Below are 17,021 nucleotides of genomic sequence, written 5' to 3' on the forward strand. Positions count from 1 at the left end.
TCATACATGTATACATATATTCATATAGATATTTTTATACCTGCACATAGATATATATATATAAAACATACACAATAAAAAAAAAAGCATTTCAATATTTGATTAACCAGCTGACAAAATGTCGGTTAAATGGAAACATAAAAAGATGTTTAATAAAATAATGGGTCCAACTTTCGTTTCTATAACTCATCTTGCCTTGTAAAAGAAGGATATCAACAGAATGTGTTTTAAAAGTTTGATAATATTTGTTGGTGCATTTACAGAATATATACCATAGATATTCTGTAACCTGTTCCTGTTCTAGTTGGTTTTAATTTTTGTGTATATGTTTGTCTATGCATACATACAAGAGGTAAAAGTGTGTGTATGCCAATAAAGATGTACCACAGATATTATTACCATCATCATCTGTAACGGTACTTCTTGGAATTCATAAACATATCCATACAGATGTGCATATGAATATCAATATCTCAAATTCAAGGTAGTTATAAGCATAATCTGTACTTATTTACTTTAAATGTGCATCTGTGCATGTGTGTGGGGGGGGGGGGGGGGGGGAATAATCTTTATTACTGTATAAGTCCTTTTTTTTTTTTTAAATGGAAATTTCATTTAAAAACAAAAACATTAAATATAGGTAGAGAAATTACAGTATTTAACAACAATAAATTCCCTTGATCAAACAATGAAAGAAAACCACCTGCATTTAAAGAATTTAGATTATAAAAAGAAAAAGTAATATATGTGTGTGCATGTGTTGTATGTGTATGTAGGAGAAAGAGAGAGAGAGAGAGAAAGAGAGAGAGAAAAAGAAAAGGAGAGAGAAATTAATTTAAATTTAATAAAGAAATTAAATCTAAAATTTTTGTAAACTAAAAATAACTGCCAGGAAAATTCTCTGTAAACAAATTCAAAATGAATAGTTCCTCAGAGTGTACAACTTTCCAAAGTTTTCCAACTGAGAAGAGATTTGTGAACAGTACTGAGAAGGGAGGTAACAACATCCAGTTATTAATTCACAATATTTACAATGAAATCACAACAATTTCAATTACTTTCCACCCAAAAAAAAAAAACTATTTTGCATCAAAGTTTACAGAAATATTGATTAGTATTAATTGGCTTACAGAAATACTGATTAAGATTAGAAGTAGCATCTACAAGTAACACTATGTTTATGCGTGTGCATGTATATATATATATATATATATATATATATATATATATATACATATATATATTGCATACAAACACAGTCACACACATATATATATATCTATGACTTAACTAACTACCACATCTCCACAATTAACAATAGCATTAGGAAGAAAACACTTCATATTGTGTTTTAACAATAACTACATCTTCTCTCATGCACACACACATATATATATACACACACACACTATTTCTCCATCTCCCTCTTTCATTCATTCTTCTGCTTCTTTGCACCAATACTTTATCTCTCCGTTTTCCAAATCACATACATCAATATATCTAATAAGATTTTGTTTATTTACTATCTAGTAAAAACAATAAGCTACATGTAACAATTATTATTGCTCAAAATGGTAGTGGTCCTGTAAGTGGAATGCCATTAGGAATGCCAGAAGAGAACACTTAGCTTCTCTCAAATCCTAATGGTTTCATTCATTGTCAAACAATTATCAAAACTTAACCACACCAAACAAATGTCATTAGCACATTTTTTTTTTAATAATTAAAATTCCATTTTTAAATAATGTTTATTTTTTTCCATCTTTTAAATATATTATAATTTTAGATAAACCATTATCGCATCTAAAATATCATTTTATAATATATTAAAATTATTTGGGTAATTTTAATAGTAATCAGAGTGAAACAGTCATGTCGAACAAAACAAGCCTTACTGAAGAATTTAGAATTTACTGTTAATTCCTTGCTTGATAAACACCAATAAAAGTTTAGGTGAGTGATGACTGGTTGTCAATTAAAATTTAGAGCTTTGGTGTTTTGGAAGGCTAATTACTAGTGCCCATCAATAAAACACGACCTTATTTATATTTGCACTATTTGCAGCAAATTGACAATGTTTTTAAAACCAACTAAGTCTCTAAAAATGTTAGTGGTCACAAAAAAAGAAATGTTCATAAACTATAAATTTGTTTATTTCAATACACTTTTTTTTTTACATTTTGTTATAAAAAAATACTGTTTTTTCCTAATGTGTATAACTGCCTAATTAGATCATAAAATTGTAACGAGCAGTTTTGCTAAAGGAATACACACCATGTATGGTTTCCAATAATAATAATAGTACTAATAATAATAACAATAACAATATAACAGCGATAACAGAATCACTTTGTGTAGATTTCCTTTAGCGTTTCATTTTATGATTGGTATTTTAGTTGTAATTATCATTATTATTATTATTTATTATTAGTGATAATGTTCATTGAACAGTGACCATAATTAAACATTTGTAATTAAGAAATTTTTTGTTAGTGGTATTAATTGCAATGACAATGGAAAATGCTGCTACTGCTGCAATAGTTTGTTTTCTTCCATTCATCAAAAGTTATCTTAATCTTCAAATCATTGTCCTAGGGGAATAAATGAATGTTTGATCTAGCTGCAATATGTACTTAATGCACATCTCTGTGTGTCTCTTTCTCTCTGGCACAGTTCCCATGATCACTGAGGACGCTGTGGCATCGATGGTCGCTCAGGGATCCTGGGTGGAATACTAGGGATTGGGCGACTGAAATTAAGAAAACAAAAAGTAGATAAATATATATAAAGAAACAAAGACCAATTTAGAATCAGATTACAATTAATGTAGAATACCTTCACAAGGAGAATTAACAAAATTACAGGAATTATTAGAATGAAGATTGCACAAAGATTATTCAACTGGGCCCAGTCATATGACTTATAATGTAGATATAAAATGACAAAAATGTAAACTGCAAAGAAAAATGTGAAAGAAACTAAAGAGAACTGAATAGAGTATTCTTTGTAGAGTGGGCAGTGGGAATTGGAAACAAAAGTTTTGGAACCTGATTACATCCCTTTATGCAATACAACTTCTATTACCCCAAGCCAATGAGAGAATCTCTAATTGGTTGGTAGAGCAGCCTGCTAGAAATAGCAGTTGAATCTCCCTCAACACAAACCATGACATCTTTAAAAAGGGAAAACATTGGACAATCCAGTGCTGGTTATGCAAAAAGGATGGGATGGTCATCTTTGATCAACAGTCTTCATAGGCTATGAGTAACATACCCCAACCTCTTAACACATGAAGAAAATGTACAGCACAGTTTGAGTAAGAGAACTCTACATTATTTACATTATTTACATTTGACGGATATTTGTCCTCATCTTGTTTGTTGTTGACACATTTCGGCTGATATACCCTCAAGCCTTCATTAGGTGTCTTGGGGAAATTTTGAACCTGGGTACTCATTCCTAAGGCATTTTTCGATATTATTATTATTATTATTATTATTATTATTATTATTCAGGTCACTGCCGGGAATCAAACTCAGAATCTTGAGGTTAGTGGCCCGTGCTAATAATAATAATAATAATAATAATAATAATATCGAAAAATACCTGAGGAATGAGAACCCAGGTTCGAAATTTCCCGCCCAAGGCACCTGATGAAGGTTGGCAGCTATATCAGCCGAGGACAAATATCCGTCAAATGTAAATAATGTACATAATTCTTCATCTCTTAAATATAGAAGAGAACTCTAGTTTAAAACAAATATGCTATTTTAAATTATAAAAAAACTTTGAGGGATTTAGTTAATATAAGTCAAAGGAATGTAAAAACTGGTAATCAAGGGCAGAAACTGTCTGTGTTCATGGTTGTGGTGAGTTGATGAGCAAAGGTTTCCTAACCATTCAAATAGTTTTTTTTAAATATAGTTTAGATAGTATTTATGCAACAGTTCCTGTACCTCAGAAGTGTAAGGAGTATTCTCTAATGTATTGTACACTTACTCTTTACGGTTCAATAGATGATCAGACTCTGAAAATGAAGGCTTAGGCTTCTACTAATGCTGTTTTGGCTATAGTTTTTTTTTTTTTTTTTTTTTTCTGGCTAAAAGGAAATGGTTGAGCCAATTACCTCCCTAGGGCCTGAGTAGATTACAGAGGACCAGCCATCTAGGACGGGGGGGGGGGGAGTAACGATCATAACAGTAAGTGCAAGGATTGTAGAAAGAGGGACAAGAAAATGGGTGATGATAAGAGGAAAGATGAGTTAGTTGGAATGCTTGAATAAGGTGGCATGAGAACAGCCAACTCCAAAGAGCAAAGGCCACTTTGTAGAAAAGGGGGTTTTGGCTGGATTTAACAGTGAATGAAAAATGAAAGAAAGTATGAATTACTTACAGAGGCTGACTTGACATGTGCATAGCAGCCTGTGGAGCATCAGGAGCTGGTCTACTTGGGACCTTTGGTGCAGGTCTACTTGGAATAGATGGCGTAGGTACTGGCCTAGAAGGTGGCATTGGCGGCCCACGAGGTCTGCTTGGTCCAGGTGAAGAAGGCCTAAAGAAAATGATTATAAGTTTTGTAAAGCAACAGATTTTGTGGATCAAGAATTCAATGATTGAGAAAAGGAAAAAATAATACAAGTCACCAATCGTTAAATCTGACCTAAATTAAAACAAATAAAAATTGATCAATTATATTTTTTGGGGTGGGTGAGAGAGTGCTTCAATTGTATAAAAGTCATGTTATTTGAGCATAATTACATATATTACAGCAGAAATACATATTCTAAAACTCATACAAGCAGTAACTATCAAAGATATAAATCAACATTTCTGATTGTTGTGACATACATAATTACTTTCATATTCAACAGCCTGAACAGCAAAATATGACTGTCAATCAGTTAACAAGCAGGAACTGTTAAGCATTTTGTTCATAGATTATTTATTTAAACTTAGCTTCACCTTTCATTTTAACCCCTTTTCATACCAAACCCATCTAAAACCAATTCTAGTTCTATGATACAAAACTGCTCATTTTTAAATGTTCACATTACATAATTTGATTTCAAATTTTGGTACGAGGCCATTACATAGTTTGATTTCAAATTCTGGTATAATTTTCAGGTAGGGGTAAGCCGATTAAATCAACCCCAGTATTCAACTGGTAGTTATTTTATAAGCACCCACCCCCACCCCGAAAGGCAAAGTCAATCTCAGCAGAATTTGAACTCAGAACACGAAGATGGCTGAAATGCCACTAAACAGTTTTCCCAGTGTACGAACAATTCATCATAATCTACTGAAAGCATTATAATGTTGACTTCTAAACAGTGGCTTAATATACAAATTAATGAGAAAATTAGCTATGTAACTAAATCCCTCTAAATTCTTCAGTATTTTCAAAAGCAACTGAAACACAATTGTATATTTTTTTTTAGAAATATGGTTATGAATAATTCAAGAATATCTTAAAAAATTAATTTTGGTCAGTGATAGAGATACAAATAGAACCGTAATTCTCACTCACTCTGCATTAACAAATGATGTGAGTAGAATATGCTGCTAAAATCACAACCACAGTCTGTTTACCAGTGATTAGGCTTCACGAAAATCCAGCAGAGGCAATAAATCTACTGAGAATTTACTTAACAGTACAGAATTTTATTTAAAACTACTACTACAGATGGTATTACTATTAGATCTAATCCTACAACTATTACTGCACCTACAAGCTAAAGAAGGTGCCTCTACATGGTCACATGAACAGCTGAAAATAGCAGCCAAATCTCTCTCCAATTATACCTGATCATCTTAGAAAAGGAGGATAGATTGGATTGTATGGTCTTGTGTGTACTGTGCTTAAGAAAAGGAAGTGATGGTCATGGCTGGAACACCTTTAACTATAAGTCTCCTTAATTAAGGCTGACCTGGAGTTACACAACAAGAACAATTATTGTACAATAATTGTTATACAAAATGGGTCTTTTTATTATTACAATATTTAAGTACCATAGCAAACTAGTGTGGTTGAGATGTGTAATACAGGACTTCTTCTCTATTACACAAAAGAAAACTAATAAGCTGGCCAGTTAAAACATATTTGAAACTGTCTCAGATATCAAAGGCAGAAACAAAGGATATAAAGAAACACAACGGATTATGAATAAATCTTGAAACTAGACTAATAGGTAGATTGCTAAAGGAACTGGAATATTTAAATGGTAGCTATAGGCATTTTATGTGTTCAGATTAGCTTACATGCTGGAATGACTTGGAGAACTCTCACTGGAAAAAAAATATTAAACAGGCAAACATTTAAAACCGTGTTCAACAATGAGGAAGGCTCAAAAGAAGTTGTAAGAAAACTGAATATAGTAAATGATTAGGCTGAATTTCATTAAGTTTGTACCAGTAATTCTGCAATTTTTTGTATTCTATGATAACCACTAAGCACATAGATATTTGCCATCAGCTGTGAAGAATTAAAAAAGGAGCAACTTGTTTCTACATTGTTGCATCATCAACCTACATTAAAGAAATTCAAAGCAAATTGCAGTTATTGCAATTCTATAAAACATTTCCCCTATTTTCCTAGCACAGATCAAACAATTTTTCCCATTGCTGGTATAAGTGGTTTTTTAGGCATCCCCTGCCTTTTCTGGGGTTTTTTTTTTTCTTTTAAGATAAACATTTTTGCTTGGGTAAAGGAGAAGGTGCACTGACTCTTGAAGGTGCCCCTGACTGGTAAAGTTGAAGTTGACATTCAGTTAATATTTTTGTGGGGTCATATCTGTAGAGAAAACAGGAGGCAGATCCACAAGTCTGTAATGGTTTGTGTGAAGTGCTTGGTACAGGGTTTTGCCAGGTGAAACAATTAGAGTGATGAGAAGAAAGGTGAGTAGGTCTGATGAACAGTTTGCCAGCTTAGGCCCAAAAAACTATTGTCATATTACGAAAAAACACAAGGGGCAGTCTAGTACCATGGCTGTGGTGCAGTAGTATGTGAAGATTTGTCGATCACATGACTTTGATTTTTAATGTTGTCTAGAATGTTCAAGTATATGGCAATTGTCTGTTCCAGGAATGTGAACAATACTGTAGTGTAAAGTGTGCTTTGTAAGTCAGTTACTTTACAGAGGTAATAAATTTTTATGTTCTAAACCTTTTTCATATCAACCTACCTGAGACCAGGTTCTAGAACAAGGGTCACCAAACTTTTTCAACCATTGACCCCCTTTAGCCACTTCTCCTTCTGCATCGACCACCCTCCTCGTTTAAAATATCTTAATACCCTACCCTACCATATCATCTTAAATGCATACTGGGTACTGATGCTGGCAATTAAAACATTAGCTCAAATATAAATGTGCGACAAATTAAGAAATTCTATTGAAGATGACACATGTTTTACATTTAAAACTATATGTATACAGTATTAGACTTTCAACTTTTATGAAATTGTTTTCATGGTTAGAAAATGTGAAAAGCACATCATGTTGCTGGAATATCTTTTATTGAAATTGACAACATCAATGTGAGGGATGAGCATGGGTGAGCTGGTTTTTCGCACGCCAACCCCCATTCGACCCCTTAGCTATCATTGAACTCCTGTAATTCCTCTCAGGCCCCCTTTGGCAACCCCTGTTCTAGAATATAAACTATCTATTTTAAAATGTTTGTGTTTACATTTAAACCTTCAGTCATAATTTTATGTAGGAAGATTCTATTTCCAAACATTAGCTTAATAATGAAAATGATATTTATTAAACTGCTCCAAGTTCTTGATTCTTTACTAAGATAATGGAAATACATTCACTGTGCATTTCATTAGAAATATTGTCATGCTAACATACAGTTTTGACTCCATCAGCAACTGTGTGATCTAAAAGTCATTACTAGTTAATTCTAAATTAATTATTGAGCACTCCCACTGAAAAATATTTCATTTAAATAAATTAGGATGCATTTATATATCATCATCATCATCATCATCATCGTTTAACGTCCGCTTTCCATGCTAGCATGGGTTGGACGATTTGACTGAGGACTGGTGAAACCGGATGGCAACACCAGGCTCCAGTCTGATTTGGCAGAGTTTCTACAGCTGGATGCCCTTCCTAACGCCAACCACTCAGAGAGTGTAGTGGGTGCTTTTACGTGTCACCCGCACGAAAACGGCCACGCTCGAAATGGTGTCTTTTATGTGCCACCCGCACAAGCCAGTCCAGGGGCACTGGCAACGATCTCGCTCGAAAATCCTACAGGAGCCAGTCAGGCGATACTGGCAACGATATGACTATGAAAGCTACCTGCCACTTTGTTCCAGTAATGACATCCAATTCAAGATCAGTGATTTTATGTACTTTGGGTCTTCTGTTGCTCACAGTAAGACTTTCTGACATGCAAGGGACAAACCGAGGGTGCCTGGAACAGGCTTCAAAACATCTGGCAATTAAGTATTAAAAAACTGGCAAGGCTGGCCTTCTTCGGAGCATGTTTAGCGTGCATTCTTCTCTATAGAGCTGAAACTTAAATTATGAAGAAGCTTCAAGATTGCCTTGATGGTACATACTCCAGGCTACTATTGTTGTTCAATGCAGAGTAGGCTCTGCTGGTCACTGCCATTGTACTAAACACCAGAACATAATGGATATTATATTTTTTTAAACATCTACACACCACTAAAAAAAAAAAAAAAAAAAGCACTAGTGGATAGGTTGCTCATGATAAGAGATGAGTGTGGAGAACATAACTATGTCTGGAGACACACCAGAGCTAACAAATTACATCAGAGAGATATAGAAAGAGTGGGAGATACAAAAAGAGCAAAGTGATTGGAAACCTCAAATTCAAAAATTGGGTGAAGCCATAAACAGAGCTTCAGGTACCAAATGTAGGTGAAGATTTTGCTGATGGATAACTTTTTCAAAATTCCCAAAGATAAACTTAAAAGTGGAAGCTGTAATTTTTCTTTTCCTTCATTATCCTATCGATCAACATTTGGAAAATTGTTTCTCTATTTGATTTGATATTAAATGATAATATATCATAAGAATATTAGTTTTTTTTTTTTTTTTTAATGAATGTTTTACACTTTAATACAATTTTAAAAAGGTATAGGCATTGCTTCAGTTTAACTTGCAAATAATTTGTATAGTTTTAATCCCTAAAGTGAAGAAAATATAGGAACTCAATTAAAATAAAAGAAGATAGTCAACTAAGTTGAATTTAACTGTTAAACTTTAACATATGTTTCTAGATAACTAAAATATTTTACAATATAGTCCATGTATATACAAAATACTAGAAACTGAAAGAAAAAAATCAATTTTACATTCAATAAAGAAAAATATTTTCCTGGTGTTCCGTAAATGTGTAATGTCCACTTTCTCATGCTTCCACGGGTCAGATGGAGTTTATTGAGGCAGATTTTCTATGGCTGGATGCCCTCCTTGTCACCATCTCTCACCTATTTCCAAGCAAGATAATATTTCCTTATTACTAAACCTGCTTACGTAGAATACTGGAAATGAGTGACACTGCTTGTATGACAGTGATACTCGTCTACAACTATCACATGATGCGAAGAGAAGGAAACACAGTTTCTCTCTCTCTCTCTCTCACTCATACACACAATTTGCAGTTATAACAATGCAATAATGATTATTATTAAAACACTATGACAAGCATATTACATTTCTGTTAACTCAAAAAAAACAAATAAAAGATTGCAATACTTCAGAACACACAGCATACAACCCTAAAGTGTGTGTGTGTGGGGGTACTATTTCTTTGCTTTGGTGGTTGTGGACAAGTGTCACTGTAATACAAGCAGCATCCATTTCCAATATTCAGTGAAAATATGTGAAGGTTGGTGACAGAAAGGGCATCTGCCATAGAAAATCCAACTCAACATATTCTGTCCAACCCATGCAAGCATGGAAAAAGTGGACATTAAAATGATGATGATGATGATGATGTGTGGGTGAGAGAGAGATTACACGTTTACTTACTACCTCTTTCATATTTTTCAAAAAAAGAAAGCTCAATATTTTATTGGACTGTGCCAATCCTCAATACTAGCATACAGCAACCGATATTTTGAATATAATGGAGATATGCAGCTCTTAAAACAAAGTGACCAGTCAAGGTTACGAATTGTAGAAAGGAATTTATTAATAGATCAATGAAATTCAGAGTCATTTGAACAGACTCTCATTCACATTTTGGTAGCTAAACTCTTCTCCACTCCCTTGATTTGGAATGTGTGAACAAGACATGGACTCTGCAAGCGACATCTTGAGTTACTCAACTAGCAAGATAGTAACTCCAAATATGAATTGATGCAGAGTGGGGGGGGGGGACTCTAATGCTGCTCCTCTCTTTTTCTGAGTGAAGAACGGATTGTATAATGCTTCAGTACTAAATGCAATATTGCATGGTAGCAAGACATGCTCTGCTGGATGTATAATATCATCATACATGCATGAACAATGGAACATAGATAGGCTAAAAGTTAAAATAGGTATCAGAGTGTTTTGCTGTAGCATATAAGAGAGAAAAACAGCAATAGTATGAGCATATGATGCATATAAGGGATGATAGCCAGGAGAAGAAATGCCAAGCAATTCAAATAGGAGCCTGCAGAAGAAGAAAACCAAGGAAGGCATGGGAAAAGTTGAGAAGGCAATCTCAAGATGCTGTACTAGAGAAAACTCATCCAACACATGCCGACATGTAACAGCAGACATCTGATAATCATCATGATGATAAATTAATGACTTTCTTATATCATTTCTGAAGTAGAATTATTTGATGGTTTTAAAACAGAGTAAGTTTTTCTACCTCCTTTACTTTTTGTTTAAAGAAATATTCCAGTAATGGAAAATAATAACCTTTTCCCAAATTCAGATCTTACCTTTCAGAATTATAGAAGTTAATAAAAAAAATTATAGTTACTAAGAAAAAAAGTTATTACGGAAATAATTTTTAAAATTCTGATTTTCAATAAAATTTACATAAAAAATAAGTACTTTTTACAATTCTTGATGCTAAATGGTACAATAAAAGGTTACCTTTAATATTCTTTTTATGTGTAAGTATTACAGAAGTACTCTCTCACTGTTTCGGAAACATGCTTCAATAAAATTACACATGGCAACGAGAACTAACAAATCCAGTGTGGAATTTCCTAATGAACTCAGGTGTGGAATTTGATTCAGACTGGTGACTCCATCTGGTTTGCACTGCTGCATTACTTTGTCTATATTTCTGAAGAGCACTCTCTGCAGCATTATGACACAAGATTCATAATGCTTCACTGTTGGTCATTACCAATTAGTAGGCAGCAGAGGCCCAACACAAAATATTAGCTGTATCATGTTGATTTCCTTCCATTCAAGATTATGATATTTATGATATCAGAGTCTACTTCAACTGATACAGGATTTATTAATAAATGCATTCTACTCATACTTCCAGTAAAACAAAATTATGCTTGTGTCAGGTAACTGATAAATAGATAACATTTTCTTGTATGATTCTAGTATAGACTGGCTAGAACCTTCAGTTTTTATCATTTGTCTGTGTATGTGCATAATGCTCAAAAAGAAAATGAAAAAAAATTATATTTCTTTTTCCTCCAGTGGGGTAAAATAGTTTAAAAATTGACAAAAATATTCTCTCAGTTCTTGGAAAACATTTAATTTGAAAAATTGCTAATAAAACAAAAGTAAAATTCTTACAAACTGAGGGGGGAAAAAAAACAAGAAAGAATAAGAAGCAGGGTTGGTGAGAATAACAAAGGATAGAGGAAGTGAAGATTTCTGAATCTAATTAATAAATCTGTTAAAATTTGATCATATACATCAGTGATGAACTAGACTTCTTTAAAGCAGTGGCATATGCTAGTATTTGAAGAATAATAACACAAGGGAGATAACAATAGGAACAAAACCAACAGAACTCACTTCAGATATGAAACAAGCATTTTAGAATTATAATATACAGATAGTATAGTGCAAATTTTGCATCTTTCATAGTAAAACTTTCTGAAATGGTCTTAAAGAAAATATTTTTTTCTCTTTTACCTTTCTTGTCATAAAAGCCAAATCAAGATTAAAAATACTTGAAGTTTGCAGCAACAGAAGAAATATTTGAAAACATCTATGTGTGCCTGTCTTTTTGTATATACACACACAATTTCATTTTGGTAAACAACTTAAAGACCAGAAACGGTCAAAACAACTACCTATACACCAAAAGATGTAGTTTTTCTTTACTCAAAATAAATGCCACTATCTTCCTAAAATGTACATTTAAACTGTATGAAAGATTTTTACCTCATTTTAATATTTCAGAATAGGAAACAAAATGATTGGGGTTTTTTTTTTGGGGGGGGGGGTTGAGGAGGGGGTTTGTACAGAAAAGATGAAAACTGTAAATTTGAAAAACCTAACAGAAAATTACTAGAAATATTTTAGTCATATTTTTAAAACACACATACGCACACACAGTTTGGCTATTTCTTTACTGTAATTGATCTCATTAAGAAATAAAAGACAAAATGAAACAGGAGTGAGAGAAGCAATTTAACCCAGCACAAAAGAGAGCAAAATTAATTTTATATTTAACAAGGTTATAGGATATGAAATATCCACAAGGCCCCAAAAAATGAAGCTATTATAACAGAGCATTCAGCATCAGGAAAAACTATACTACAGTTTATAAGATTGATTCTTAAATTTTGTATATCTATCATATATCAAGTTTAATACAATTTTTAGTTGAAGAATCAGAATTGATTTATCTATTCTTCATTATTTAGAGCACGTGGGAAACTGCTTTTTGGTGATGACTGTATTAAGTAAAGTGAAATCTTATTAAGTTACAAGTGAAGTTCTATATAAGAGGATTATTTCAAATAATGGGACTTGTATTCACTCACATAATTGCTCCATTCCCTGTTATAATCAGGGGTTAGAGTAAAAAGCCTGTCTACACAGTGTTTGTGACTACTCCACTCAAAATGTCAGTTGTAAAAAGCTCTTGCCCAAGATGTAAGAGGTGACCTTGAACTGTTTGACATTGAGAAGATAGTAAATAGTGGGGAAATAGATAGGGCGCTAAAGAAAGTGCTCAGCTTCCAGGTGAATAGTAACTGTCCCCAAGATATTCGAGGAAATGCAAGAATCAACATCAAAACTGAAAACATTCCAACAACAATTTCAATTGAAAATAACTGTTTTGGCTGATATAATGAAGTAAACATAAAGTTCATAGCACACATCCTTGTTTAAATGGAACAGGCAGAAAACTAGGGAAAGTAATAAGTTATAACTCTAGACTTAATCCATTCTATTGAGAAGCAAAGTTTCAGATAAATAACTTATCAGTACAATTCCTATTTTCTATGAAACTAACTTTCATGAATACCATCTTTTAGCAATGTCAAATCTGTTGAATTGAGACAATACAAAATTTCATCTAAAAATACATACTGTTAAGAATACCATTTGATTTTTAATTAACATTACTCAAATTTTGAAGTACAAAACAATGCAAAAAAAAATAACGTAAATAAACCTTTGACATGAGATAAGTAGAGGTAAGAATAGAAAACCAAGAAAGAAGAGGTAGTTGTGAGACGTAGATATAGAAAATACTGAGGAAAGCAAAAATATGTTTATGTTGCTAGAGTTCAAATAAATAATAGGATTATGGAGATAATTCTCCAGATTATATACAATGAAAACATTTACAGGGAAGCATACAACATACTTATGCAGCTGATTATGTATTTCTGCTGAAGTTTTAGAGATTTACTTAAAGACTACAATGCAGTTTACCAATCCAGGTCAGAAATCTTTGCAGCATGTTGAAGAGACAAGCAGTAGTGCTTCCTGGTTTCTCCTTCACTTTGTTTTTGCTAAGTACTCCAGATGTAACAACATGTTGTTTCAAATTCAGTCGAGGAGGCAAGGTTTAAAGGTATCTAACCTCTCTAAAAACAGCAAATTCCCAATGGTTCTTTTTAGGAAATTCCGTACACTGATATAACGCAAGTAGTGATGTGACAAGATTCAAAGGGGAACTCAAAATTAATGCCAATCATGGCTACCGTTCAGAGAACGAACTAGTGTGTGTGTGTGTGTGTGTGTGTGTGTGTGTGTGTGTGTGTGTGTGTGTGTGTGTGTGTATGAGAGAGGTTGTGTGTGATAGACAGACAGAAAGACAGAGAACATGCATAAAATTTGACTTTTGATTTAGATCAATGACATCAAAATTAGAATTAAATGGGTTCATTTCTAAATTACACAACATTATTCAGATACCAATTAAACTAAATGAATTTTTAGATTGAAACTGATATTTAATTAGAGAAATTTAATTGAAGCATTTGATTATCATATTCTAGTTATTGTGTCATATGTTCATAAAGATAATACTTTTCAGATAACTTTATTCACAGACTAAGCCTTTTTATTAACTAAAATAGGAGTTCAATTCATTAATCATAATAAAAATTTATATTACCACTGAAATTATTTAAAGAAAATAATATCATTTCTAGATGAAAGTAGTATAGAAATATAACTATTAATTTATTTACAAAATTAGGAGAGAGTAAAAGAAGAGAAAGCAAATAAAGCGAAGAAAAATGTCAAGATAAATTTTGTTTTTTAATTCAAAATTTAGATCCCAAGTTTAAAGAAAAGGGTGAGAAAATGGGCTATGTAATGAACTGAAAATAGTGAATAAGCTGAGAGTTCTTCTGGAATGAAATAGAAAACAATATTTTGAAGCAGTAACCAAAAAGCAGTTTCAAAGTAGAAAAATACTCTTTGAATTGAGCCACACAAGGTATCATCAAAATAACCACCAGAAAAGGGAAAAGGGAAAATTTAGGAAATTTAGGAAAATATTTTGGTGGGTAGAATTAATCTGTGGTAGTATAAGGAATGCTAGCATAAAAATTTTATTTTTTAAAAATACAAATTAGCAAATGAGTTGTTGCATTAATGTGTTTAAGTTTTTATAAGTGATTAGTATGGTTAATAAAAACAGAAAATGCACAAAAATATTATTAATTAATTTAAAAACACTGTTTTAAAATAAGTAACTCAAATTTTAAAAAAAGTAATTAACAACTAATTTTTATGTTATTGGTTTCGAATTTTAATATATTTATAATTATGGATTTTAATTGATGAGTTAACAACTCTAAATAGTCATTCATTAACTTTGAAATTTAGTAACCAGCTAAATTATGAAGAAGTAGGAAGGTAGCAGCAAGAGTAGTAGCAGAACAGTAGCGATAATTCAATAACTTGTCTCCTGCCAGCTTACGGCAAACCACATACCTGCTAACTTTCGTGTATCCATTTTTCACAGCTAACCTGAAATTTTGTAAGAGTGGAAAATTGTGTGTGAAGTATTGGCGTTCAGTAAATAAACTTTGTGATTGCAGTATAATAGTTTGGTAGACTTGAGTATTCCATCAACAAATCTATGTTGACTAATTACAGCACAACTTGTTTTTACAGCACTTTCAAGTTTATTTTCACAAAGTAAAATGTCCATGTTGAGAATAACCTGACTAAATAATCAAGTTTGTTTATAATGAATGTATTGATCACACTGTTCTGAATTTTTTTCTTTTTTTCTTCTTCATCAAGACTATTTCTTGAGATTCAGATGAAGAAATTATTTTTCAGAGAGGATCAATTTCAGTGAATAATATGTAAAATAGGATTCACTGTCATCCAATGATGAGGCTTTTACACAGTTGCTAGACCTACATAAATTAGCTGCTGAATTTCCCTGAAATCTTTATCATTTAAAAACTCTATAAAGGAAAAATTGGATAAAGTAGCTCTTGGTGTATTGCATTTAAATAAAAAATGGTGTAGACATGGCTGGAACACCTTTGACAATAGCTTTGCTAGATCTGGGCTGACAAGGGGTTCAGCAGTATTTTTACTGGGTTTATTTATTTATTTATTTATTGTTTTAATAGTAAGAACAAAATTATCTACGTTAGAAATTAACAATACAACTTAGAAAAAAAATTAACAAGATAACTTAGAAAGAAAAAAAGAAAGTAAAAGTTTATATATTAGAGTTGCTAATATTTCCACCATAAGAACTAAAATGTTTTAAGAGTTTTAGAAAAAGATGCACACCTAATGATTTATTGCTGTTGATAAAGAAAATTAATCAGTGCAAATGCAAAATCACATGCTGCTGGTGATACAACATTGCAAAAACATAATGTTAGGAGAGCTATATTATACAATTCTTCACAACATTATTATTGTTTCAATAATAATAATAACAATAATAATAAAAATAATAATAATTATAATAAAACTAAGTTTATTGCTGAATATTTTAAATGTAAATTTCAACTAATGTGTCTTTTAGGTGAAATGTCAATGCTGTACTTTAATTAGTGATTAACCCTTTTGCTACAATATTTCTTTCGAAATACATTGCCTGTGTTTCAATTAATTTTGAAAATAATGAATTCAGTAAAATAACTTTGTCATTGAGTTGAGGTTTTGGACATAAATCAACATGAAATTTTTGAATGTTTAAGTTTAAAATACAGGAAATCTGTCACAGAACTAGGGGCAGTCTAAGGGTTAAGCAGTAGTTGTGTTCTATAACAATAATAAAAAGTATCAAGTACACAGTTTGAGATCTCTGCACTGTTAACTTAATATTTCATGTTTCTGTGCTTTATTTATTTTCCATTGTATTCAGCTAACCTATTGATAAGAAACAGAATGAGTGATAGATGGGCAGAGTAACAAAGAGATTGGGTGAGTGGTAAATAGGCACTTGATATAAACATTAAAGATACCCAAATGCAGATAATACACATCACTATCCCCATCAACTTCATAATTTTAGCACCCTTTTCCTCAAGATTACATGGGTTGCCCTCTTCCCATATACCTATGTTTCAGCACTCACTACATTCTCTCCCCTCCCACTTTGCACTTTTATGAACTCCCT

General features: G+C 32.2%; 1 protein-coding gene across 5 annotated transcripts in view; it reads right to left on the minus strand.

The window, feature by feature from the left end:
• Positions 1-2,135: 2,135 nt before the first annotated feature.
• Positions 2,136-17,021, minus strand: part of LOC106867485 (dynamin-1) — a 126,214-nt gene continuing 111,328 nt past the window's right edge. For 2 of the 5 annotated variants that reach the window (XM_014912368.3, XM_014912367.3), the window contains exons 19-21: positions 15,362-15,397; positions 4,393-4,551; positions 2,136-2,749 (exon numbers count right to left, since the gene is read on the minus strand). In XM_014912368.3, the coding sequence (XP_014767854.1) occupies positions 2,683-2,749; positions 4,393-4,551; positions 15,362-15,397 (262 nt within the window). In that variant the 3' untranslated portion in view covers positions 2,136-2,682. Of the gene's footprint in view, positions 2,750-4,392; positions 4,552-6,257; positions 6,285-15,361; positions 15,398-17,021 lie in introns of all 5 variants that reach the window. The other 3 variants (XM_089347508.1, XM_014912370.3, XM_014912369.3) reach the window with 2 other exon arrangements.

Source organism: Octopus bimaculoides, chromosome 2 (genome assembly GCF_046866305.1).
Source record: "Octopus bimaculoides isolate indiv1 chromosome 2, ASM4686630v1, whole genome shotgun sequence".
In the NCBI taxonomy this organism is placed as follows: domain Eukaryota; kingdom Metazoa; phylum Mollusca; class Cephalopoda; order Octopoda; family Octopodidae; genus Octopus; species Octopus bimaculoides.